At 41.6% G+C, this 27,980-nt stretch overlaps 1 protein-coding gene across 1 annotated transcript in view; it reads right to left on the bottom strand.

Annotated features, from left to right (window-relative positions):
* Positions 1-278: 278 nt before the first annotated feature.
* Positions 279-27,980, bottom strand: part of LOC133446186 (contactin-associated protein-like 5) — a 202,295-nt gene continuing 174,593 nt past the window's right edge. The window contains exons 21-24 of the mRNA XM_061724108.1: positions 15,872-15,959; positions 15,560-15,760; positions 13,028-13,096; positions 279-2,864 (exon numbers count right to left, since the gene is read on the bottom strand). Of these exons, the coding sequence (XP_061580092.1) occupies positions 2,665-2,864; positions 13,028-13,096; positions 15,560-15,760; positions 15,872-15,959 (558 nt within the window). The 3' untranslated portion in view covers positions 279-2,664. The remainder of the gene's footprint in view (positions 2,865-13,027; positions 13,097-15,559; positions 15,761-15,871; positions 15,960-27,980) is intronic.

Raw genomic sequence — 27,980 nt, 5'->3', positions numbered from 1 at the left:
TCAGTGAACAATGGCAGGTAAAAACTCCCCTAGTGGGAGAAAAACCTTAAGCCAAACAGTGGCAAGGAAAAACTCCCCTTTAGGAGGGAAGAAACCTTGAGCAGGACCAGGCTCATAAGGGGGGACCCTCCTGCCGAAGGCCAGACTGGGGGAGTCAGGGACGTCGACAGCACAGCAGGCAGGTGGAAGCAGCAACGGGATGACCAGGGGTGGGGACCGCAGGCCAGCACGCAGCTCCCGAAGCTCCGGCCCAATCAGCAAGTCTTTATTCATCCCTTCTGCTTTTAACCCACCTCGAGTTAGACTAGGGGCAGTGGGCCGCAATTTTTACAGCGCCCGTGGAGCAATTAGAGTTAAGGAGGTGGAGAACTGTCCTAACGCTGCATCCCCAGGACTAAAGAGGACAATGTCCATCCAGGTTGTTATCATAACTGCATCTCTGATAGCACAGAGGTGCGTTGGTGTCTATGGCATGGGCAGCGTCCACATCTGGAAAGCCTCATCAGACCCATCAGTGCTCCCATCCAGGCAGCATATCTCTCAGGGAAGGCCTTGCACGGTTCAGCAAGGCGATGCTTAACCACATACTGCACCATCGCAACAGAGAAGAGTCCGGGAGCTGGACTGGCCCGCTTGCAGTCCAGCCCTTTCAACGATAGAGACTATCTGGAGCATCATGAAACAAACAAATGGACCATGTTCCTCTCCCAAACTTCACACTGCCAAAAAAGCCCCCTTAAAAATAAGCATAATAGTCTATAAATCTAGTCAAAATTGTCTTATTTTAAGAAAAATATCTTTGTCCGTAGGGGAAAACTAGAATTCTTAAAACTAGCAAACTAGTCTAAAATAATCATTTAATTTTCTTGAAAAAAGTTTTTCTTTCTTACTGAGGAATGAGTTTTTGCAGTGCAGCAACCGCCCCCCCCCGGGATCTTTACAGGCAGGTTTTAAATGCAGAGGGGAACGTTTTCGAGACGTTTTGCTGCCATTTACTTCAAAGGAGCTGATATTTTCCATGAAAAGGCAAAATGTCTCAGTTTCAACATCTGATGTTTTTTATGCTTATTGGGAATAAAAACATGAGATTTGCAAATTACTGCTTTCTTTTGTGCTGCAATATCAACGCGGGGAGGTTCCTTTGAACACCTGATCCCACCCCGACACCCAGTCAAGTCGATGCTTAACCACGTCCTGCGTCGGTGAAGGGTCCTGGCGCTCAACTGACCTGCCAGCAGTCCGGACCTTAAAGCAGGAGAAGACATTTGGAGCATCATGGAAAGAAAACGACAGCGAGAAGACCCAGGACTGCTGCAAAGCTCCAACCCTGCATCAGGTATGAAAAGAACAACACCCGGCTCCGTCTCCTCGGTTGTTGGACTGCTGTCAAAAGAACGGAGGACGCTGCTTTTTCAGAGACATGAGCTGTCAAGTTTAAACCTGTTTTCAAGTTTAAAATGACCCCTTGACATGATACCTTTCCTTTGTTTTCAACATTTGATATATTTTCTAAAATCTACTGTAAATAAAATATGGGTTATGAGGTTTAAAAAGAAAAAATCACTGCATTCTTGAATGTTTTTTTACACCTTTATACAGCATCCCAACTTTTTTATGGAACCGTGGTTGTAAATGATGTAAAGTTAATGTAAGCAGTGTCTTCCCAAAGAAAACATTCATTTACTGAACTGCAGTAATTCATCTGTCTAATTATTTTGTACACCAACCTAATCCACCCTGACAGGTCTTTGGCCCGTGAGCTTGTGTACTGGTGTCAGGATTTATTTTCCTTTCAGGAAGGTTTTTCCTTGAGTTTCGGTTGAAGCAGCATCCCGCAGAGCAGAGCTTGTTCTCTCTGTTTCTGCTCAGATGTTCAGATCCCGCTGTGTTTGATAAATGAGGCCCCGTCTCTTCCTGCGCTTCCAGCGTCGGGACCTTTTTCAGCCTCACATGCTGAAGTTTTAAACAGCCGTGCGACGGGAACCGTCTCCTCTAACCTTCGGATCAGATGCCGAGCCTGACTAGAAGAGCGACACAACCGGCTCCTGTTCACTTAGATGCGGGTGCTTTGTTGCATACCACATAAATAACCTCGGAAATGTTCAAATAAAAAGAGAGAGAAATGCATATGCTAATTAGGCACTGGTACAGTACGGGCAGCATCGTCCCTGTGTCTTCGGTAACATTCACCACCACTGGAAAGACAAATACAAAAGCGAATGTGCACTTATCTTACAGGCCTGACCTACATCTGCCGAGCTGCACAGACGCCTTCGTGAGTCCCACCGGAGCGGGAAGATGTTCAGCTTTTGACAGTTTCAAACAAAACAGTGCCAGTTGTGTGTGTTTAGGATGGACGGAAGCGTCGCTTCCCGCGCTCCCGTCCTTCTGTCCACCCCTGCAGGACCTCCGTCTTTATGCTTTAGCCTACACATTTTGCAATGACAGAAACCACAGCAGCTTGATTCTGACAATTTCACCAACACCGAATACACTAACAGCTGCAAAGATTCAGCCACTAGCTCGTAGAGGAACGTTAAAAGAGTCTGGAGTGTTCCTGAATCGTCTTCAGGGCACCGACGTGGAGATCCTGCACCACCGCGTCCACCTGCCAGTCAGTTACAGGAGAGAGGTAAGTTGGTGGCACAGGCTGCACGCCGGCTTTCAGATGTAGTACTCCTTCACGCTTTCCCTGATGGAGTTGTGGAGATGCAGCTCAGTCCTGTAGTCCGTGTATGTGCTGTGTGTGTGCTCCTCCTTCATGGCGCCGGCGCTGCTTCTCTGGGCACGCCGATGCTGGTAGAGGAGGCGGCTGATCACGGCCAGGACACACACGGCGATGAAGACCACCGCCGTGACCACACCTGAGGACACAGCAGGAAGAGGAGGTCACGGAGGGATATCCCCTTTATCCCTTAATACGGCATTCACAACGAGCCACTTCTCTAATTCAGAAACGTGTTTGTTTTTGTTTTCGGTTTGATTACTAGAGCTTCTACATTAAAGTCACATCTCTCTGCTAATTATGCAGAACGTATAATTAACTGCATTTATTTAAAGTGAAGACGCCAGAGCTCATCTGCAGCCTTAAGACAGCGTTGAGAATATAATCATCTGAAAAATCCCACTTTTATTATTGTTATTTTCATAGAGACACATGAAGATGAGGATGGAGATGAGTATAAACATATAAATGTATAAACATCAGCACAGATCCATAGAATGCTGCAGCGCAGGGCCGCCGCAAGGGGTGTGCGAACCGTGCGACCGCACGGGGCCTCGCGCCCCAGGGGGCCACGCGCTATGGGCCTTCTTTCCCTTATAAATATCAACAGTCACGTTCCATTACAGACCTAAATGTGTACTAGTCTGTGCATATCAATAAATATGTGCAATGATGCGCGTGTCTGTTGTTCAATACAACTGCGTCAGACCAAGCGCAGACACAAGCTGCTCTGATCCAGACGGTGGAGTGTGGAACAAACTGTCACACAATGTCGAGAGAACGAGACAGATTCAGGAAATTTCCATCAGGGGATGAAAAAAGAAAAAAACTAAAGAAAATGGAAGAGTTTAATGCCTCTCTGAAAGGCTCGTTTGATAAATTTGTTACAAAAATCACTGATCCGACCGGGTCTCAAGCAGCCGCGTCGAGGCAAGCCCAGATGATGATGAGGCAGGGGAAGGTATCCAGTATTTTGCTAATTGGAGAGTTAAAATTGCGCATATAGACACCCGATCCGACCCGAAAAACCAAAAAATTTCGCGAGGGCCCCCCCCCGGCCTTTTCGCACAGGGCCTCGCAAATCTCCCAGGCGGCTCTGCTGCAGCGTTAAACAGAGACATGAGTCTTTTACAACAAACTTTTATAAAAAGAGGAACAGATTTGTGGTCAAACAGTAAGAGATGATTCAATGTCCGTCCGTCCATCCATCCATCTTCTTCTGCTTGATCCAGGGTTAGGTCGTGGGGTCAGTAGCCTAAGCAGGGTAGCCCAGACTTCCCTCTCCTCGACCACTTTGTCCAGCTCATCTGGGGGATCGGAGGTGTTCCAAGGCCAGGCGAGACACATAGTCCCTCCAGCGTGTCCTGGGCCTTCCTCAGGGTCTCTACCCAGTGGGACATGCCCGGAAAACCTCACCAGTGAGGAGTCCAGGTCCTGGCTCTTCTCGATGACGAGGAGCAACAGCTCTACTCTGAGCCCCTCCCGGATGACCGAGCCTCTCACCCTGTCTCTGTCTCTGCATCACTGCGGACGCCGCACCAATCCATCCACCAATCTCTAGCTCCATTCTTTCATCGCACGTAAACAAGACGTTGAGATACTTGAACTCCTTCACTTGGGGCAGTATCTGATTCCCGACCCGGAGAGCGGACTCCACCCTTTTCCAACTGACGACCATGGTCTCACATTCGGCTGCGAACCGCTCCAGCAAGAGCTGAAGCTCTTGGCCTGATGAGGCCACAAGAAACCTCTTCATCTTCAAAAAACAGAGATCCAATTCTGTGGCCACCAAACCAGACCGCCTTCGCTCCTCGACTCTGCCAAGAAATTCTGAAATTCCAACCCCCACGGGAAACGAGCAGCTCAAGCTCCAACACCGTACATGAAGGGACGGGACGGCCCGTATAAGGGATTCCAGCACCCCATACTCCCAGAAAACCCCTCACAGAAGTCACCAAGGGACATGGTTGAATGCGTTCTCCAAATCCACAAAACACATGCAGACTTTTGGGCAAACTCCCATGCCCGCAACAGGACGCTGATGAGGGTGTAGATTATGGAGGTAGATTTGTGTCTTAATTATTCAATCAAAAAAAAGATTGCTTCAATCAAAAAATTACATTTTCAATTAAAGGAAAATTTACTTCAATCAATAAAAATTATTTCAATCAAAGAAAAAAAGTGTTTGAATGCAAAAGAATATTTGAGACCCAAAAAATTGCATTTGAACACTTTTTTTTGGATTGAAAATATTTTTTTCGATTTGAAGTGATTTTTTTTTTTGATTGAAGCGAAAAAAGTTTTTACGTTTTTAAAATTCTCAATTGTTTGTGCTGGTTTGTGCAGAAAGACATTTCGTTTGTACTGCTTTAGTTATTAAGATATCACAGGTAAATATTTATATATTATATTACTTTTGCGTTCAAACACTTTTTGTCTTTGATTGAAATCATTTTTATTGATTGAAGTGAATTTTTTTTAATTGAAAATATATTTTTTGATTGAAGCAATCTTTTTTTTTGATTGAATAATTAAGACACAAATCTACCTCCATAGTAGATCCCTTCTACTGCTTCATGGCCAGGACGAAAACCACACTGCTCCTCCTCAATCTGAGATTTGACTATCCGATGGAATCTCTTTGAAGCCATCTGGAAGTCGTTCTCCGTGGCCTCTCCAAACTCCTCCCACACCTGGGTTTTTGCCTCGGCAACCGCAGAAGCCACGCTCCGCTTGGCCTGCCAGTACCTATCCGCCTGCCTCTGGAGTCCCACGGGCCAAAACAAGCCAACCGTTCACTCATTCACAGTTTACAGACTTTACCATCATCTTGCCACTTTCTGCTTTCTCAGTTCACACAGCTCTTAATTACAACCCCCATCACTACTTCCTACAGCGCTACAGTGACGACAAAAACTGTTCCACTGTTCCGCTTCCTCTGACATTCACAGAGGGCAGCAGGACAGAAAACAAAATGCCACAGAGATGGAACGAATTGGGCCAATGATATCAGCTAGGAGCAGAGCCGCCTGGGAGATTTGCGAGGCCCTGTGCGAAATGGCTGGGGGGGCCCTCGCGCATGAGCGTAGCGAGCGCCGCAAAATTTTGGGGTTTTTCGGGTCGGATCGGGTTTCTATATGCGCAATTTTAACTCTCCAATTAGCAAAATACTGGATACCTTCCCCTGCCTCATCATCATCTCTTGCCTTGACGCGGGGCCCCACGGCTGCTTGAGACCCGGTCGGATCGGTGATTTTTGTAACAAATTTATCAAACAAGCCTTTCAGAGAGGCATTAAACTCTTCCATTTTCTTTAGTTTTTTTCTTTTTTCATCCCCTGATGGAAATTTCCTGAATCTGTCTCGTTCTCTCGACATTGTGTGACAGTTTGTTCCAACTCCACCGTCTGGATAAGAGCAGCTTGTGTCTGCGCTTGGTCTGACGCAGTTGTATTGAACAGACACGCGCATCATTGCACATATATTTATTGATATGCACAGACTAGTACACATTTAGGTCTGTAATGGAACATGACTGTGGATATTTATAAGGGAAAAAACGAAAAAAAAAAAACCGAAAGAAAAAAATAAAAAAAAAAAAAAAATTTTGAAAAAAAAAAAAAAAAAAAGGCCCATAGCGTGAGGCCCCCTGGGGCACGAGGCCCCGTGCGGTCGCACGGTTCGCACACCCCTTGCGGCGGCCCTGGCTAGGAGCTACTGTGGACATCATGACAGAGACGAAGAAGAGACTAGAAACTAATCAGAGAATGTTTGGGATGTACATAACCTCATGAGCAAAGGACTGCTTTACTGGGAAACCTCTGTTAGAACTGCAATACAGAGCCAGAATCCCACTGAAGACTTCCCTGAGCACTAAAAACGGTCTTATGCTAAACTTGTCCAGAGGTGGCATCCACATCTCTGGACTCAGAGCCATCTGGGAGGAAAGTGTGTCCTGCGGTCAGTCAAGTCAGTGAGCACCATGTGGTCTGGACCAAAGACCAAAAGAACCATCTGTTATCAGCAAGAGACGGTCCGGGCTTGAACCAGCGCCCCTGGCAAAGCTCATTTCCACTTCTGTGACGGCAGCATTGATGAATACAAGTACACAAAGATTTCAGAGCAACATGACACATGACCTTAGATCAGAAATACAGTGGATCATAGCGTTCTGCCCCAGGGATCAAATCACTTTGATAACAAAATGCTTTGAAGTTTTTATTTTATTTAGATAATTTGGATTAATCAGACTTCAGACCCTCGATTCAGTCTTTTGTCAACGCCACTTGCAACATCCTACACAAAAATCATCCATGCTGAATTTCTTTTTGAGCTCCGGTGCACAAAGAAAGTTTGACATTTTCATAAAAATATTGCATGAACGTCTCCGTCAGGAATAATTTTGACTTTTCAAAGGCAGAGTTAAAGGAAAAACGGCGATTGTAAAACGAACCTGAAATAAAACGCGCTTCGTGCTGATTTAGAAGACTGTAATTTTCATTTACACCTCTGGTCAAATGGAATAATTTCACATGTTTGGGAGAAATTAGATTTCCTGCTAAGAGTTGGATGACACCTGCCTTTGTGGTAAACAATAACTTGGACTGGTTGCCTGGAAACTGATGTGGAGAAACAGCACTACACTTAAACAGGAACTTACTATTATTTAAACAATAAAGCTGATTTCCACTCTCACCATTCCTGGTTTGAATAATTCTTAGGTGTTTGCCTTGTGGGTGGATGTGGCCTGTGGCTCTCTGGTGGTCTTCTTGTCTTTTATTAAACATATTTCACTTTGACAGCAGGCATCCTTGTTTTCATGCTTGTTTTTGTGCCGGCCTTCCTGCTCGTGTTCAGATCTGCACTCTGACTCACCGTTGCACAAATGTCCTTCTCTCAGGTTGGAGTTTTTCTCCATCACGCAGACTTTCTCTGTTCACTCGTGACACTCTTCCTCGTATTGCTGTCAGATTTCTGTGAAACAGCTCTGTAACAGCCTCCGGTCGTATGAAGGCGACGCTCGCCGTGGTGCTTGTGTTATTTAACAGCGTGTCCTCTCTCCTGATCATCTACAGATGTGGACAACACTTCACAAGGGGACTTTTGATTCAACTGAATGGTTTAGAAGCTAAAATCAAATGATTATTTGATGACAACACGTGATTTCCGCTGCTCTTATCTCCGTCTAAACTTCGGTATCGACCATTTAAAGCCCCCTGACATGCTTCAGTCTTCACACCGAGATCTCCAATAGAATTAAGATTGGGGAATTTTGAGGAAAAGTGGACTGATGTTCTAAGCTGCTGTTCCTGCTGCTTGTAGCTGTGTTTGGGTTTATATTCCTATTTGAGGATCTAGGGTGCCTTTTTTTTGTCTCTATGCAGATTTTATGTCCCTCCTGTTGCATTCAGCAAAGATTCCTGAAGACATACAGTAAGTAAGTCCATATCTCACAGCAGGGTCCAGCCTTGTTACCCCTGAAAGCTCCATTTCTCCTTCTGCGACCACTGAGCTCAGGTGATTTGACAGAAAGCTGAAAGTTTTGTCTTTTCAGCCCACGGACTTTACTACAGAAACTTCATTTTTAAAAGACTGCAGTAGGCAGAGGTGGGTAGTAACGAGTTACATTTACTCCGTTACATTTACTTGAGTAAGTTTTGGGAAATTTTGTACTTTTAGGAGTAGTTTTGAATCACTATACTTTTTACTTTTACTTGAGTAGATTTGTGAAGAAGAAACTGTTCCTCTTACTCCGCTACATTAGGCTACGTTGAGCTGTTACTTTTCTTTTATCCCTTTTATCCGCGTACACGTCAATCTCATGACATCACTGGGTGATTCTTTGGGAAAAATGTTTGTTTTTTCATGTTTTGTCACATTTACACAGACTCAAACACACACAGAGTTTCTATGAGTTCATGGGCTTGTTCTAGTTCTGGTTAAAAAAGAAAAGTATAAGGCTTGAAATGTTGTGCTACTTGTGCTTAATTTATGTTTTATTCTGTTATTATTTTATTATTTATTAAAGTACTTGAATTTACTTTATGATTATTTTAATTTAAGCTATTTTTTATGTTTTATTAATTTTAATTTATGTTATTATTTTATTGATTTAATTTGCCTGAAGATGATTATTTTGTACTTTTGTCTGTTTGAATGGTTGTGTTAAAAAAATAAATCAGACGTTACTCATCAGTTACTCAGTACTTGAGTAGTTTTTTCACCAAGTACTTTTTTACTTTTACTCAAGTAATTATTTGGATGACTACTTTTTACTTCTACTTGAGTCATATTATTCTGAAGTAACAGTACTTTTACTTGAGTACAATTTTTGGCTACTCTACCCACCTCTGGCAGTAGGCAAAACTGAAGTGGCTTTTTTTTTTTGGTCTGTCTTTCTGTCTTCCTGGGTCTCCCTACATGGAGCCCGTCATTGCTGAGATAGTGATGGATGGTGTGGTCAGACAGTGATGGAGCCTGACCTTTAAGTTCAGCTAAACTGCTTTTGGCTTCATCATCGACGCCCACCAACCTGGGGTTGCATTTTCTGGCTACAGCCCCACAGGCCTTACAAAAGCTGCAAACCTCTCAACAAACCTCTCTTTTACGTACTCTGGTCCACGTTCACTGTGATGCACACGACGAGCCAGGCACGAATTTCATCGCAAGAACGTGTTTCTCCGTGAATCAGTCAGTCACAGACTCCCGCTGTTCATTAATTAGCACACATCTCGCCCGGGGACCGGCTAATAAGGAGGTGAGAACTGGATCTTCGACCTGCCTACCTGCAGACCTGCCACCGGTTAAACAGAGAGAGAGGAAGCAAGACTGTCCAGACGCAGCAACGGAGGTGATTTCACGTGAAGCAATCTGTTAATAGAGCCTCCAGTGTGTCAGGGACCAGCAAGGCTGGACACCACGAAGACCATGGACAAATCTCAGAGCCGCAGACAGCATCCTGTTACTGGGGAGAGAGTCCTCTATCAGGCGTCAGAGCTGCTGGAGACAACCGCAGGAGTCAACAGGAACCTCTAAAGGTGAGATTACTGTGTGTTATATTGCTCTGCATTGCGGCAGCTGGGTGATGTGATGCTTTGAACACACAGTTTAAGACATGATGGGTAGCTAGGGAATAAATGTATAGCTGAATCATTTTCTTAAAGGGGACCTATTATGAAAAACACGTTTTCTCTTGCTTTAACATAAAAGTAAAGTGTTCTCCCCTCAACCTGCCAACTCTTTATTCTTTATTCGGATCCCCATTAGCTTCCACTGTCGTGGTTGCTAATCTTCCTGGGGTCCACATAAAACATCACATAAACATACAATACAACATACAAAATAAACTGACACTTGTCAGTCTAAATCTAAGTACATTAAAAATGGCAATAATATAAAAATAGAGATATAAAAATAGAGAAACATTTGTCAAGCATCATTGATTATTCTAACTGTGTGGTCTCACCCATACATTTTTGTTTAATAGATCTTTTGAATAAATATTTACTTTTGATACTTTTCATATTTGCAGGTAATGTGTTCCATTGTTGGGTGGCTCTATAAATAACAGATCTTTTAAGTATATCAGAAGTTGGTTTTGGAAGTGTCAAATAACCAAAGCTTACCTGTCTAGTATTATGATTATGCTTTAGACCAGCATTTAGTAACTGATCTCTAAAGAAATCTGGCTTCCCCTCAATCATTGCATTTCTGGAAAACTTTATGATACTACATGTTAACTTGGCCTCTACAGTTAACCATGTCAAACTCAGAGAAGGAGGAAAGCAACCAAATTCTGCAGCGTCTGTACAGCCGCCCGGATGAGCCGTCCAGTGTGATGTGGATCTACGAGCCGTTCAGATTCTGCTCCCGTCGTTACGTTTTTTTTTTTTTTCATAGTGGTGTATCGTGATGGCGTCTGTTCGAGCTAGACATGCAAATTGCTCTGTTGTTGGTTGTAAAAACCAACAGAAGCGATGCTTTGTGCCCTCCCCTGCTACGCGTCATTCAGGCAGCCAATCAGCACAGTGCCTCATTATCATAGACCCGCCCACTCAGAATCCTGCATAGATAATGAGGTTAGAGAATGGGAAGATAAAGACATGGCTCAGAGGCTGAATTTCTAGTTTATTTAACAAAAAAAATCAAAAGCTTGTTTTTAAGACATTCAAGGCCTGTTTAAAATAGGTATTAGATGCCATAATAGGTCCCCTTTAAATGTAGGCCTTTTGAGGTCTGTTGGCCCACAAGCTCTTTTTTTGTGGCTCCAGTCAGTCGGTCTGTAGAACAGTTTTTATTGTGAAACAGTTCCTGTTTCAGCAGGTTTATGCCCTTTTATATGCAGTAGGTGAACTGTGCAATACTCCCTTAAATTAAGGGATCAACCAGTTATATTTCATATCTATTCTAATGGTTAAAACACAGACACTGGTCTGTTTTAAAGGTCTCGGCATATTGGGACAATAAAAGTCCATACGTGGCTCTAACGCTGAAGGCTGATAAGGGAAAGCCATATTTACGATTGTCAAATGTAAATTTTACTTTGGAAACAGTTTACCCACAAACTCAGACTCAACGGCATCCAACTACGCGGTGGAGGGTAGAGGGATGAAATGTGCTGATAAAGTATTTGTCTGTGACACAAACGAAGGTTAAACCATCAGTGGGTAGAGTTGGTTCTTGAAGCCGAAGGCCGCCTAAGACCACAAAAATGCCTCCGAAGGAAACCGAAGACCACCAAAGTCCACGGGGTTGGTCTGCAACTCTCGTATCAACAGATCTGTCTAGGTTGGTTTAGGACAGGGGTATTCAATTGGCGGCCCGCGGGCCACATGCGGCCCGCCAGGAGCTTTTATGTGGCCCCTGATCATATTTCAAAAAGGGGTTGTTTGTTGAATTTTTTTTTTTTTTTTTTTTTTATTTCAGATTTTTTGCCAGTGTTGCACAGTGTTAATGTTTGTCACATTATTATTAACCTCCGTTGTACAGAGGACTTGTTGACATCATTAAGCTTCTAGGATTGGCCTGACATTTTTTTCATTTGAATAAGTGAGGACTTTGCATTTCACATGGAACTTCTAAGCCTTCTATAATTTCATGTGATTGTTTTGTTTTGCTGATATAATGCACAGATGTGTCATTAATAAAGGAGCTTATGGTTAATATTTTGGTTGCTTATTTATAACATCAAACTGGCTACTATGGACTGAAATGCTTGTGCTCAATGCTTAATATAATATTCAAATAAGGAAATCTTGGTGGAAAGTGGTGCTTTGTCATTATGGCATGTTTTATTAAAAGTAGGTCAATATCAATTTCATTAAGTTTGCACAATGCATGGTTTCAAAATGAACTTGCATTTAAAATAATATTTCTTTATCTGAATATTATATTAAACATTCACAATTACTAAATCTGGAGACAATTAATACATAATTCATATGTAAACTAGATATATTCAAATGTATAATACAAATGTATTATATTTACATAAGTCTTCGTCTTTGAGTGCAAAATACATTTTGAAAACCCCCACATTTTCAAATTGTGCAGCCCTTTCCATACAGTCCTTTTGCAGATGTGGCCCCCGGCCGAATCTAGTTGAATACCCCTGGTTTAGGATATCCCTTTAACTGGACGAGAAACTGGACATAAAAGTTCATGTTTTGGGCTTCAGATGATTGTATTTGCTAAATACCGGCATGACCCCTGAAGAAAAGCGTCTACCTGAACGCTTTGGTGTGATATGTTGACAAGCGGCTTGTAGCTGCAGGGCTGAGTTATTTGATTTATATGATTTTCCAGCTGCCAGTCGGAGCGTGAAGCTTTGATAACTATTTTCATGTTTACTTCATAGATATGAAAGTGGATTCAATCTTCTCGTTTAACTTTGGGCAGATGACAACGACAGCTTTAATCTAAAACAGGCACGCTCCCCCCCAAGTGCTAGATCCACGGATGAAGCTGGAGTGTTTCCGTTTACAAATGAAGGCAGCGGGTGTTGATGAGTCTTTTTTTGGGTTGCTGCTAATTAGTTGAAAGAAAGCCTTCTGTCTAACCGTGTCGACACACTTAGATCTGAAGTTCATTCTGATCGGTTTCAAGCGTGCAGACATGAGAAATGCAAAGATTCCCTGCAGAGAAAGCACACATTACACCGAAGGGGAAGTGAGCGAGCGGCATTAATGAAGGTGAGCTGAAACATTGAGATGGCGCTGAAGTGGGGAGAATGACAAACAAACAGCTGGGGCTCATTTTCAATTAAGCAGCAGATGAAAAGCAGCACGGAGGAGGGAAAACAGACCTGCTATTACAGCCAAATCCTTCTGGGTGCTGCCGCTGCGCTGCTCCTTATCTTCGTTCGCAGCTTGATCTGAAGACGCACAAACAGATTCATTAATTATTGTCATACAGGAGACAGAACAACGAGCAGACCTCGGGAAGCTGCACTAGAAGACATCTCTGCTTCTCTACACCAACATTAATGGTAATATAGTAGAGGTGGGTGCAATTCATCGATGTGTCGATGCATCGCGATGCGTCACGTGACGATTTGTAATCGATTATGGTCCAGTAAAAAATAAATAAAAAATAAATAAATTTTTTTTTTTTTTTTTTTTTTAAGTTATCCTATCCAGATTCCAGACTGAATAAGCTGCGGAATCATTTCATTTTCAAGAATGCACATTTCTTATTGTTCACTTGAAATATGGCAGATATGTTTACACTAAGTTCATATCTTGTTTACTTGAATTAATGAACTCATTAAATCCAGGGCTTGACCGTTTTCAGTGTTTTCCGCCAATAGAGGGCGCTCTCATGCAAGTGCAGCTTTCCCTGGTCAAAGTTAAGTAAGTCAAAGAGCAAATGTTTACATAGTCATAAAATAAATTATTTTGTGTCTTTGAAAAATACTTGTCAAATGTTCAAAAAACCTTGTTATTTACTTAATGAGTGTTGTTAGAGGAACTGAGTTAATTGATTGGCTATTTATTTACAAATGTAGCCACAGATGAAGACAAAATCAATCTTGTATGGAAAAAAGCATTAAAAATCACAATAATCGAAGAATCGTGGCACCAATAATCGAATCGAATCGACAATCGTTATAATCGAAGAATCGAAGAATCGAAGCGCCAATAATCGAAATCGAATCGAATCGTGAGGTACCCTTGTTTGCACACCCCTATAATATAGCCACTTCAGGGTTGTTATTTAAGCCAGTAAAGGTGACCGGATGCACAAAAACGGTGAACCTCTGAGTCAGACAGGTGCTTTCATGATCTACACATCTGTGTGTACTTGGGAGCGTGGACAAGTGCAGCTCGAGCACAGAGCTGTGATTACAGAGTGCTTGATCTTTCCTGCTCTTCATCTGGACTTTTCAGACTCTGGAGGCGGTGCTACAGTCTGATTGGCCTTTGGTGTTCGGCCTATTGGGTCGTTAAAGTACCAAAGACTTTGTCGATGAATCTGCATTTCCTTGGGTTTAATGTTTGCGCAGGAAGTAATATGATTTTAATGAATCTTTAAAGGAGAACCAATAACCCATCACTGATATAACTACCAGAATAACCTTGAATAACCTGCCTTGATTTTTGTTTGTTTGGCACTATTTTTCTAATTACAAGGAATGAAGGTACTAAACGGCAGTGTTGACACTAAAGTGCTAGTGGTTTGCTTGTTAAACTAGCTCAAACTAAACTGAAATAATCAGACAACAACATTATTATTCTGGTCTGAAGTCACGACTAAATGTCTGACTCCGCCCCTTCGACCAGCTGCTCGGGACACAGCTGCAAAAATATGGCCGTAAAGGAAGTTTTTTATAGTTTCTCTGGGATATTTTGACAAAGGAATGTCACCCAGAGCTGATGAAAGTCTTTGTTTACATCACCTTTAAAGAGGTTATGTGCCTCTGTAGGAACCTGCTGTGAGCTGGTGCAACACAGGACGAAACAAACTGTCCGAGTGGAAGAAGAAAGCTGAAGTCCAGTATTTCACAGAGATCATGAACAAAACAAAACAAAGAAACCCTGATGCACATGCGTGTATGGTCGTGTAGGCCACTGGTTCCCAACCTTTTTTCCTTGGAGGCCCCCCTACTTGTGTCTAAGACCAGCCAGGCCCCCCGACCCGTACGTACTAGCACCAAAATAGTCTTTAATTGAAAAAATGAACACTAATTATGTTTTTTTGATACATTTCTCCTTGGTTTACTCTGTATACATATAACTTCGTTTTTCTCCAATGTCACCAATGTATAAAATACGCACAAAAGGACGTAAAAGGACATTTTTTTGAAAAATGTCTCTTTTAATATGAGACCAACATTTTTTAAAATTTTTCCTTTAACAACCTGTTGGAGTAGATTAAATGTTGAGTAATTATATAATAATAAGGAACGAAATCCTTTCCTGTGTTTGTCACCAGTGTATAAAAAACACAAAAAATATTCAAGACATTCATAAATTATTCCTAACAATGTCTTATGAATGACTCATTCGCAAATATAATTTTTACAACTGCATAATTTCAAAGCAGACAAAGTTTCGCGCCCCCCCCCCAGAGATCTCTGGCGCCCCCCCAGGGGGGGGGATTGTAGCAGGACCCAAATGTAGGAGAGGAGGCGTCAGGAATGGTTGAAACTTAAATCAATTAACAAAAGCGCTGCCAGGCAACAATATCAACCAAAAGGAACTTAACTCTAAACAATAATGTGCTTAAACAGTAAACGGAATAAAAACATATGAGAAGCTTTAGAAGAAGGTTACAATGCTTTTTCCAAAGAAGTGTGGTGTAGTGAAACCTCCAGCCAGCAGAAAGTGTGTTTCACCTTGCAGAGTGTGCGACGTGGACTCAGCCAAAGCGCCACAGTTGGACTGGACCAGCGGGCCGCGGATGGTGACCAGCGAGCTTCCACGATTGGTCAGCGCCGCCTTCAGCGGAGCGACGTGGTTGAACTGGACGGAGGAGAGGCAGCCGATGAAGCCTTTAGAAGCGGCTTTCTTCACCTCCTCGCCCAGATTATCTATCCCTGCAAGAGACACGGCGGACATGACGTCTGACTGACTTGTGAAGAACTACGGGAGCATCACAGCAGACGCCCCACTGCCTGATCTTTTCTTCAGATCATTAGAGGACTTACTGATGACTTTGCCCAACGTCAAGGACCTGATTAAGATCAGCTCTGCATCCGATGACAGCGTGTACTTTCTGTGGATGTCCTGGTCGATCTGGTTGAGTGGAGAGAAATCAAATAACGAGGCAATTACACGAAATGTAAACCAAGGTGACGGCAGCAGAATCAGCAACTCGGGGTAAGGCTATGGATGGATATTTGTGTTCTCTGCAGCTTCACATGAAAGCTTCTCTGCCCACAGTTGGCTGCTGAAGTGAGTTTGACCTCCGTTTTCTGTTCTCCCATGCTGACTCAGATACAACACTTAACAAAGATGTGAAGTGAAACAGGATTTTATGTCCAGGGCCTTCAACACACCAAGGTTTCATCACGGGGAAACACATTTTCTCTCACACTTGAGCCATTGCGTGTTCAAGTTGCCCGCAGATTCCCCTCGAGTTTCCTTGTTTATGATACACATTACTGTATACGCCCTTTTTCTCGAACCATTGCAGCGGTGACGATCGTGGGGGAAAAGTATGCCTTATTTCTAAGGTTTTATGTATTTAGTTACCAGGTCATAAAATGATATAAAACAACAAACTCGGGCGGACAAGACAACACACTTTATTGAACAAAAACGAACCTAAAATGCAGAGGCAATGTGTGACGAACCCTGCTGGTGTATTTAGGTGTGTGGCTAACACAGTGCCAAGAAGGTAAACATAAGCAAGGACCTGGACGAAGCAACAGTCTGGGAAGGATCAGATGGGGTGTCAAGAGAAAGCTTCCTCTCACTAAAAGGAGGTTGACGAGCTTTGAGTTGCATTAGGGCTGGGCGATATATCGAGATTTTAATATATATCGTATATATATTTTTTATGATTTTGACATAGCTTATTTTGTGCCCCAATTAAGGCACAGAAAAATATCGAGATATATATCGAGTATCGCCATTTAGCTAGAAAATATCGAGATATGACTTTTGGTCCATATCGTCCAGCCCTAAGTTGCATCTAAACAAACCACAGGACTTGAGGTGATCTATGCACTGATGAGAACGAGGTAGAGCTGTTTGGTAAAAAACAACACTTAATGTCAACAATATTAAGCATGGTGGAGGAGGGGCCATGATTTGGGTTTGTTTCAGAGCTAAAAGACCTGGGCACCTTGACGTCACTGAGTCGACCATGGACTCTTTGAAGTACTCTCGTGTTAAATCTATTGCCATCTGTGCAACACTTAAAATTTGGCTGGAATTGGTTCATGCCACAGAGCAACGAGCCCAAACACACCAGCGAATCTGCAACAGAACGGCTGCACAAGAGCAACCAATGTCCAGACCTCAACCTGATGGAAATGCCGTGGTGGAACCCAAGTGCCAACCATCCCACTTCCACACTGATGCTCATGTGCAACTAAGACTTGTTGCAGTTCCTCAACTGTCCGCTAGGGGCTGGATGCAAAAGGGAGTTCCATCACCATTGACTCCCATGTTCAGATGTCCAACTTTGGAGCATAAACAAACATATTTACAGCCTGGTGCAAAGAAAAGTTTTATCTCAATCTAATATCATATCCTTGACGACTCTGAGGGTGGTGAATTTTTTTGTACCACCAGGGGAGTTTATATCAAGCAATACGTTTCTTTCTAATGTCATTGATTGGCAGCTGTTATCCCTGCCTCATCTGTAATCATCATGTTACCGCGCTTAGCGAAGCAACCACCACTTTGTTTAAGGCAACGTCGGCTAAATGTGACCGTTGTTTTTTTAATTTCTCCGTGGAGTCAACACGTTAAACGGTATATCGTGCTGGAAACATCTCGTGGCACCTCTGCAGATATTGCAGTGTGGTTCGGCTGAAGGAGCTGGGAGTAGGGCTGTTCGATTAATCGATTTTAAATCGTAATCGCGATTATGTAATTAGAACGATGTTAAAATGTGAAAATCGTAAAATCGATTTAAAAAAAAAAAAAAAGATTTTTTATTTTATTTTTTTTTAACCTTGTCTTGCACACATATTAATGATTGATACCATATTAATGATTGATGGATATACCTCTCAATACCTGCGACAAGTGCCCCATTGGAGAGGCTCTTTAGTGTAGGAGGGGGCTCGTGTTCCTTGCAAAAAACTTGCAAATGTGAACAGCAAATGTAATGAGTGACATTACACACCTCTACCTCCTTCATGGGTTGCATTATTATTTAGCATGTAAAGACCCAGTTTAGTTTAATTAGAAAATGTCTTGTTTTATTTAATTGGAAATATAACTTACTGTATGTTTGCAAGTGCTGATTTGCTGATTTTTTTTTCAGAGATTTATATTTTATTATATTTTTTAAAACTTTTTTTCAACTTATTTTACAGAGTTTTGCCCTTTATTCATTCATTTTTGGTTTAATAAGAGCAAAGTTTGCACTTAAAGCCCAATGGGGCAAATGTTCAATAAAAAAACAGCATATTTGAAATCATTTCTTTGCCTTTTTGTCAATTCACAAAATAATCGTAATCGTAATCGAAAATCGGATTTTGAGAGAAAAAAATCGAGATTTTATTTTTGGGCAAAATCGAACAGCCCTAGCTGGGAGCAAAGGTAAGTTTGATTGACATGCGGTGGGCGTGTTTCACTGGGTCACGTGACCAAATGCTTCGTCCATTGTTTTATACAGTCTGCTGGAACCTGTAGTGAGCCGTGCACAAGTAAAGATCTTGCTATCGCAATGGCGCTGCTCTAGTGGCGGCCTGTAGCGGTTCTTTCAGAATACTGTGTCTATTTGGAGGTTTTTCACTAAGCTTTCCACTGCTTTTCTGTTTTCAGGGCTGGTCTGGATAATTGTTACTACACTGACAACCGAAAAGTCATTTGAAAGACTAGCTGCTGATTGGACCTTCAAATGATCAGCCGACGCCTGGAATAAAGAAGGAAGAGGTTTACATATTTTTTTTCAGTGATTGCCATGACCTGGAGACCGCGGGAGGATCGGGAACGCTGTGTTGTGTTTTTCACCAAGACTTGGGTGACGGACTTGCCAGACTCCAGTGCTTTTCAGGGCGGCTTTTAAACAGTGTGAGCAGAAGACAGAGCTCGGACGGCTGGCGGTGCTTGTTCACCGAGGACAGTGCGGTTCTGGACATGCCTCAAGCCGGATGTTTAACTGCTGGCTGTGTTTTCTGTCCGTGCTGTCACTTGGATCACCTGTATTACTTGCGCTAATGCTGCACACGTCTTAATCAGCTCAGCCGTTGCCAGGTTACAGACACGACCCTGGGGTGGATCTGCTGTGATCTGTGGGGACGTCCATCCAACCGTTCTCTGACCAGATTGTCACCTTTCGTTTGTTTTAATTTCATGTCTTATTATTATTAATATTATTACCAGAACTCGAGTTGTAAAAAATAATCAGGGGGGATGGTGGATTTTATCATATGAGGACAGATAATTTGTGCTGATTACAAATAATATAATATATTACAAACAATAGCAGTGACCAAAACACCTGCAGAAATACTGCAGGAATGACATAGCAGCAGTTAAATGCAGCATTCTGTAAGCTTTAAATATCCACTGGGCTTACATCAAATACATCAAATACACAAAAATAAAAAACAGTTTTCTGAACTTATCAAAATGACTCTGTCCTTCTCAGGATAAGTAAAATGGATCACTGCAAAAACTCAAAATCTTAACAAGAATATTGCTCTTATTTCTAGTTAAAATGTCTCATTTTAGTAAAAAAAATCTCATTACACTTAAAACAAGACTCATCATTGGAAAAAACAACAATTTTCACCTGTTTCAAGTAGATTTTCACTTGAAATAAGTAGAAAAATCTGCCAGTGGAACAAGATTTTGTGTTGCTTGTAATGAGAAGATAAATCTTGTCCCACTGGCAGATTTTTCTACTTATTTCAAGTGAAAATGTACTTGAAACAGGTGAAAATTGTCAAATAAGTTACTTTTCTGGTGATGACTCTAAATGTTGAAATAGCAGTAAAACCACATTCATTGATGAAATGACATAAGGGATGGAAAGGGGGGATGGCAGTTTTACAGGGGGGATGATTTTGACAGTTTTTATTTCAGGGGGGATGCCATCCCCCCTCATCCCCCCTCAACTCCAGTACTGATTATTACTAATAATGTATCAGTTTTTTAAGTAATTTACACTGCAACAACCTAATTTCCCTTTTTGGGATTGATAAAGTATGATTTAGTTTAGTTCAGTTAAGATCATTAAATCTTAATAAACTAAACCAAAACTGTAAAGAATCACGGGCCAAAACTCCTCCAGAACAACGTGAGACACAGGTGATACATTAAATGATTATATTACATTATTGCTTCCACAGATGGGTCCACAAGCTGCTGAATCATAAAACGTAGACATACACGTCTGCATTCTGGCTTAGTCTTTAACTCAATAAATGATGACATGATGTAACACGCCTTGTTGTTGTTTACCTTCAGTTCCAATTTTTGTCAAAACCTAGAACTAAAGGAAGGTGTATTTTCTTTTTAAATGAGATAGAGAGTCCATGCTCAAAGCAGGCACGTGATTGAAGTTGAGGTCGTGGTTAGATGATGGCCAGGTTTTAACAGGTCTTGATTTTAATCATTCTATCACACATACGGTTCATACCCGGGTCAGGGTTAGGGTTGGTTAATGCAGAATGGATCTATATCAAGCCAAATCTGCACATGGATACCTGAAATGTGTCGTCAGCTGACAAAACTCTCTATCAGAATGTGTTTGGTCTGTAGTTGGTTTGTTATCTAAGTGATCATGACTGGGCTTCATCTGCACACTAACCCTAACCCAGTCATGTGAAGAGAAAATAATCTGTAGATTATTTTATCTAAGTCAAAAAATGTTCAAGGTTTGTCAAAACCTTGGACCATCCTCCCAGAAGAAGCCGAGTAAATGGCCGGTGTTTTCAATAAACCCCTGTCAGGTGAGTGTACGAACCATCTGCCTGCTACCAACGGACTGAAGTTTCTCGCTAGAAATCAAACTTTTATCAAAGCCAGTATAGGGGAAGAACAACAACATTGTTTTTATGCGATGAAAGTTTCCAGTCTCCCTCTCAGATACAACGAATGCTGCAGAAGCAGCTGCGAACACATCAGGAGGCATCGTCATTCATCCGCCAAGGAGAGACCTGAGGTGAAGGCATGTCGTGGTTTGTTTGTGTCAGAAGTTACGACAGTTTTTTCCTTTTATGAAAGTTTGTGTGAGGGTATGAAGTGGAAGGAGCCATTACACTTTGATGAAGATCAGGATCTTTCTGCTTACAAAGCGACAAACAGCGTTGGCCTTGGTTCAGTTCACTTTATTTGTATCGCACCATCTCACAACAACAGTAATCTTGAAGCTCTTTACACAGAAAGCAAAGCAGGTTGATGCAGTCCACCTTAGTCAGGTTTTACCCCAGGGCAGCCCAGTCTGTTGTACTTTAACAAACTTTACTTTGTTGAGAGACTTGACCTTCATCTCACCTAAAAGCTTCTGGTAGCGGATGCTTATTGATGAGCTGCACGTTGGACGAAGAGCTTGACGGCTGATAAGAGGGATTCTGTTGGGAAGGTGATGCTTGCTTAAAGTTGGACCAAACAAGGAAACTAGGTAGACATTTGGCTCACTGCTCATCTGATGTAGTTTTTGTATAAGATTCCCTGGACGGTTCGGATCAGATTCGACTTACAGGTCGTTATTACTTCATGAATAAAATGCTTACAGCAAAGAACTTCCTGCTCTGGTCTTGTATGAAAACAACATTCAAGGTGTCTAAGGTTTATAAAAGAAACCTTTAAATAAACTATTAAATATTCAATAGTTTAATAGTTTAAGAGTGCAGTACAGGTAATATGATGTAAAGCAGCGATAAACATGTCATAAACTTTAGTAACAGCTTTAGCCGAGGCTTGTTTAAAAAGCTGTGGAAAGTTGCTCTGGGGTTTTGCTCCCCAGGACTTCTGCGAACACACCTGGGTGAGAGTTCTTCAAACATGTGGCCATGCTTGAGGTTTTACACGTGATCACGTTGCAAATGGGAGGAACTGTGATCAGACCTGGGAAACCCGCTGGAACACGCCCACTTTATGTCAATCACAGTCAGTGGTGGACAGTAACGGAGTAAATTTACTTGAGTACTGTACTTAAGTACATATCCAGAGGATTTGTACTTTACTTGAGTATTAGATTTCTTTGGTACTTATTACTCTTACTTGAATACATTTCCAAGACAAATATTTTTACTTTTACTCGAGTAAATTTCAAGGAAGGCTGAAAAGTACTCGTTACTTTCAGGTCTGCTCTTTTTTCTTCTTCCCTAAAATCCTATTGGACACAAGCTGTTTTTGTCAAAGGAGGAGACCTATCACAGTGCACGCTCTCCACTGGGATGTACGGAAAGCGGAAATACGTCAAGCCTCCTCAAAACGATACCGCCAAAGTAGCCTGCGTTTGTCAAGACAGAGTCGCAACAATGGCTACGCCTGCGTCAGGAGAAGAAAGACAATCCGCTGAGTCGTCTGAGTCTGATAATGAGCCGGACTCGGAGCAGGGACTTTCACAAAATCCTTGGCCGTATCTTAACTCAATGTTTGAGTTCGACCGAGTAAAAAACGAGGGCACAGACAAACCACAGACAAAATTAAAAAATTAAATTAAATTAAAATTAAATTAAAATTAAAAAATATAGTAATTTACTGATGTGGAAAATAAGAAATTTACTCTTACTCTTACTTTTACTTTTACTTTTACTTAAAGTAAATTTAAAAGCATTTACTTTTGGATACTTAAGTACATTTAAAAGCAAGTACTTTTCTACTCTTACTCGAGTAATATTTTGACTGAGCTACTTTTACTTGTAACGGAGTAAATTTTGACCAGTAGTATTTGTACTCTTACTCAAGTACTGGGGTCGAGAACTCTGTCCACCTCTGATCACAGTTAGCCATTTTAGCTTGGCTGACTTAGCTTAGCTGTGATGCTAATTGATATTACTTCCCATTCTCATGAAATCCATCCAAACATCCTGATTTCAAGTTTGGCTACTGAAAAGACATCTGAAACGAGTGCTGAAATGAGAATTAGCTGAGCCCCGCTGCAACCACCAGCCGCTCGACCGGGACAGACCGCTGCAGTCGGGTGTTATGGGACCACCGACGGCAGGTTCCAGCAGGGATCACTTCCTTTACAGGGAAATGTCCTGAAATTATCCTCCATGGCTCCCAGCCTCTTCAGACCCTCCACACCAGAGGAGCTGCAGAGCCGGCGGTGAACATTTGCGTCAGAAGCTCCCGTTTCAAATGTCGTTTCAGCAGCAAAATCAGAAGTTGTCACGGTTTGGAGTTCATTTTGTTTATTACTAAAAAAGGCTGCGCGCTTGTGTTTTAGTTCTGTCTTGACTTCCCCTCTGTCATCTGCCCTGAGTGTTTGCACCTGTGTCTCGTCAGCCCTTGTGTGCATATATTATCTTGTCCTTTGTTTCCTCCCTGTTTGGCTTGAACTGGTTTATTCTGTGTGTGTGTACTGTGTTCTGTTTCCTTGTGGGGTTTTGGGGTTGTCCTGACATTTCTATTCAGAGTTTAGTTTCCTTTTGGTTTGTTTCTTTGTTGCAGCACCTTTTGTTCAATAAATTACTTTTTCAACCACTCCTGCTGCCTCACTCTCCTACAGTAGGGTCCTGCTACAATCTCCTGATGATCACTTAGCAGAAGTTGCCTGCTGTCAGCTAATCTAATATTGGCTGTCAAAAGTCAGTGCGCCTAGTTCAGGGGTCGGCAACCCAAAATGTTGAAAGAGCCATATTGGACCAAAAACACACAAAAAAAAATCTGTCTGGAGCCACAAAAAATGAAAAGTCTTGTATAAGCTTTAGAATGAAGGCAACACATGCTGCTTGTTTCTATATTAGTTATAACTGGGGGAAGATTTTTTTTCATTATGCACTTCGAGAAAAAAGTTGAAATGTCGAGAAAAAAATCGAAATGTCGAGAAAAAAGTCGAAATTTCGAGGAAAAAAAGTCGAAATGTCGAGATTAATGTTGAAGTACAATTTCGAGAAAAAAGTCAAAATGTCGAGAAAAAAGTCAAAATGTCGAGGAAATAGTAGAAATTTCGTGAAAAAAAAAAAAAATGTGAAATGTCAATATTAAAAAGGAAAGGAAAAGGGAAGAAAAAAAGGAGAAAAAAAGAAAAAAAAAGAAAAGAAAAAAAGATGAAAAAGAGAAAAAAGGAAAACAACAGAAAAAAAGGAAAAAAAGAGAAAAAAAAGTTTAAAAAAAAGAAAAAAATAAGAAAAAAAGGAAAAAAAAAGGTCAAACATTTCTGAAAAAGCTCCAGGAGCCACTAGGGCGGCGCTAAAGAGCCGCATGCGGCTCTAGAGCCGCGGGTTGCCGACCCCTGGCCTAGTTGAACATAATTTTAACTGACGTGTCATGGATGTGAAACGAAGGCGTGGAGATCGCAACCATTTTCACCACATTCAGACATCTTCTCCTTGGTTTTCCAAGGTTTTCCTTGGTTAGTTTTCTGTAGCATCCTGAGCTACATGGGAAATACTACGCTGTGGTTCATCCTTATTTTCAAATTTGGACTATAATCTTGGACAAGCCAATTGGATTGACAGGAGCTGTTAAGGTTTCCATTCATTTTGTGTTCATAGGATAAATCATTTTAAAGATTGCTTGTAACTAAATGTTGTTTTCCTTGTGTATATTATTATTTTTTATTCCTGGTGCCAACAATAACCTACAGTATGAGCAGGAAGTTCGTAGATGGATTTTCAGTGGAGGAGTTTTGGGGAATAAATGGAATCAATGAATGACAGGATATCATTTTTCTGTTTTCTATAACATGTCTCATGCTGGTTAATGTAACTCGCCTGGAAATACTGACGGGACACTTAAGCTTTCTTATTAAGGCGTTTTCTTCTCAATGATGAAGTTGAATAGGATCACAGATGGAAGCCATCAAGGCTTCAAAGACGCCTACAAACTCTTACATCCCGTCATTACCGACACACAACCTCGCTCTGATAGATCTTAGATGTGTTTCAAAATGTTGTATTCTGTTAGATTTTCTTCTTTTTTCCACTCACAGATGTTGGCGATGAGCCTAAAGAGCCCATGACGGTAGTGTCTTTGTCACTGCGTAGAGCTGTACAAGTACGTGGTGGGACTTGTTAAACCCTTTATATCACTCAGTGAGCAGGAACAGCGCACAGCCAGTCTGTTATAAAATTGAGCCCACTAAGACTTACATTTTGTGTTTATTCTGAGGTGATTTGCTCTGATTTTAAAGGCAACAAATAAGAATTTTAGATCAAAGCCTCAAGCATAGGATGATCAGATTATCAATACTGTAAGTGTGTTGTTTAAACTCAAAGTAAATACATTTCCTCACAATTTGGACATTTTGTGGATAAATAACTACTCAGGATAATCTGGGACATTTTTATATAAGATATATAAATAAACCAGCGAATTATCAATTGGGTTCAAATCATGAATGATTTCATGTTCCTCATTTCCAGAAACAATTGCAGGGATTTTTTCCGGGCCCCTCAACATCCTCCTAAGATGTTCCTGAAACGAGGTGAGTTCACGTAGCGGCTAATTTAAGTTATGTATCCAGGTATTTAACCTACAGTGGCCTAAATATGTCAACACATTAGTGTGTTTTATTGTATATTTTTATATTATATATATTTATTTATTGAATATTGGGGTAAAAGGTCAGTCCTTGGAGCAGACTGATGATGATGAGGAGGAGAATGGTCTGTTGCAAGTAGTAAAACTCTTGTAATGTTTTTAAGCTGAAATTTAGGCATTAAGATACTGTAAGCATTAAATAACCAAACTGTTTGAGACCTGGAGGTGTGACCCACCAGGTGTGTTTCCTGGACCGGCTGACACTTAAGGTCATCCCCGGGGAAGCTTATCACAGGCCACATAAAGTTTTTCTTCAACAAAGTTAAAAGCATCAGTGAAATGTCAGACAGCGTTCCTACATTTGGCATTCTTACAACATCTGGGTGTCAGACCACTAAAACCACTTAGGAAAGGTCACAGGAAAATGTGGTTACAAAGCAACCTGACACCAGCTGAAAGCCTTCAGCTGACCTTCAGCAGCTTATCTTGTCATCCTGCTGTAGTGTACGCTTCGAGAGGCCCGGGAGGTAAAACACTAGAAGAAGAAAATTCCCTTAACAATCAATGGTAAACTGATAATGAATAATTTAGCCTGATTGTGTCTGTCCTGTCTGGCTCAGCCGTAATCTCAGCCATCGCTCTGTCGGGCTGCAGGAGCAGCGTCTTGAGCCACGTCTGGGTGGGGAAGAACGGTCCTGGAACCGACTGAAATGTAAATCTTTGCAGGTTCTGGCGGTGGTTACAGGGATGTTTCTGACAGAAGTTGATGCTGGGCTGAACCTGTGGGTGTGACGGCCCACAGTGATGGGGGGGGGCTACCAGTGCTGGTGTTCTTATAACGGTCTCTTATTGACCTGTTCTGACAAGCCAGTGATTAATGGATCACTTAAAGGGGACCTATTATGAAAAACAGGTTTTTTCTTGCTTTAACATATATAAAGTGGTCTCCCCTCAGCCTGACAACTCAGAGAAGGAGGAAAGCAACCAAATTCTGCAGTGTCTGTACAGCCGCCCGGATGAGCCGTCCAGTGTGATGCAGGGTTATAATAGTTTTGAATTTTTCATTTTAGTTTTAGTTTTATTTCGTTTTGACTTTTTCTCCTTCAATTCAGTTAGTTTTAATTCGTTTTTACTGTGGGTTTGCTAGTTTTTATTAGTTTTTATATTTTCAAAAATGCTTAGTTTTAGTTTAGTTTTTATTAGTTTTAGTTTTAGTTTTAGTTTTGACGTCACGGACCGTGAGACGTTAAGGTGCCGTAGCTGCCAGTTGGAGATAAACGGCCAGAGCGGTATAAATCAATCATACCAAGAGGCTTATATTGACAGGGACGAAAACTGAGGAAATTATATCTATAATTTCAGTTCGTTTTAGTTAGTTTTCTAAACACGCAATATAGTTTCAGTTAGTTATCATTTTTGTCTTTTAATTTTAATTTTTATTTAGTTCAGTTAACGAAATTGTTTTTTCAATTTTAGTTTTCGTTATTTCGTTTGTTTTCGTGAACGATAATAACTCTGGTGTGATGTGGCCGTTCAGATTCTGCTCCCATCATTACGTGACGACGGGCACGATTTGGATCGGTTGACCTCCGATGCGTGAAACCACGCCCACAACTAACTCCGCCGGCCGCAGCTTTTTTTTGCCGCGGTGTATTGCGTCATTCAGGCAGCCAATCAGCACAGAGCCTCATTATCATAGCCCCGCCCACTCAGAATCCTGCATAGATAATGAGGTTAGAGAATGGGAAGATAAAGACATGGCTCAGAGGCTGAATTTCTAATTTATTTCGCAAAAACAATCAAAAGCTTGTTTTTAAGACATTCAAGGCCTGTTTAAAATATGTATTAGATGCCATAATTGGTCCCCTTTAACTGAATTCTTTTTTTTAATTCCCTCTGGTCACCTTTTCTGTCTCTTTTCTGGCGTTAATGGTATATCGGTACATAATGTGGCATTATGTGGTGACTTTAGCCTGTTGTTGACCAAGGTGCAGGTGGGTCCTCGTTTTAGGTTTGAACAGAGGCAGGTCATGGAGGGTTCGTAACTGTGTTACAAGAAGTCCAAAAGAACCAAACCAAAACAGAACGAAGTCCAGATCAGCAGAGGAACAGCGGAACGCAGTGAGAAACTTTTATCTGTCGTGCAGCACAAAGTCTCTCTGACAGCACTGGAGCATTTCGGGCTTTAACGAAAATTTTGCTGACATCAATTTTACCGTTACCATGGCAACTTAAACACATAGACCGACACAACAGTTTCAGATTTTGTCACTTGTCAAAATGAGAGATGAAATAACTTAAATCTAACTGCAGCTTTTAGTGATGAATTAAAGGTTCCATAAAACGCAGACGTTCACGTCACGTCTGGGGATAAACGTCTGTAACGTCTAATCCAGCGTGAATATGCCGAACTGAACACAAAAGTCTGATTGTAGAATTAGATCAGGTCCAGAGGTCGTTTGGATCCAGTGT

Source organism: Cololabis saira, chromosome 6 (genome assembly GCF_033807715.1).
Source record: "Cololabis saira isolate AMF1-May2022 chromosome 6, fColSai1.1, whole genome shotgun sequence".
Lineage (NCBI taxonomy): Eukaryota > Metazoa > Chordata > Actinopteri > Beloniformes > Belonidae > Cololabis > Cololabis saira.
Note: the sequence above shows the minus strand (reverse complement) of the source record. Positions and strands in the feature narration are given on the sequence as shown.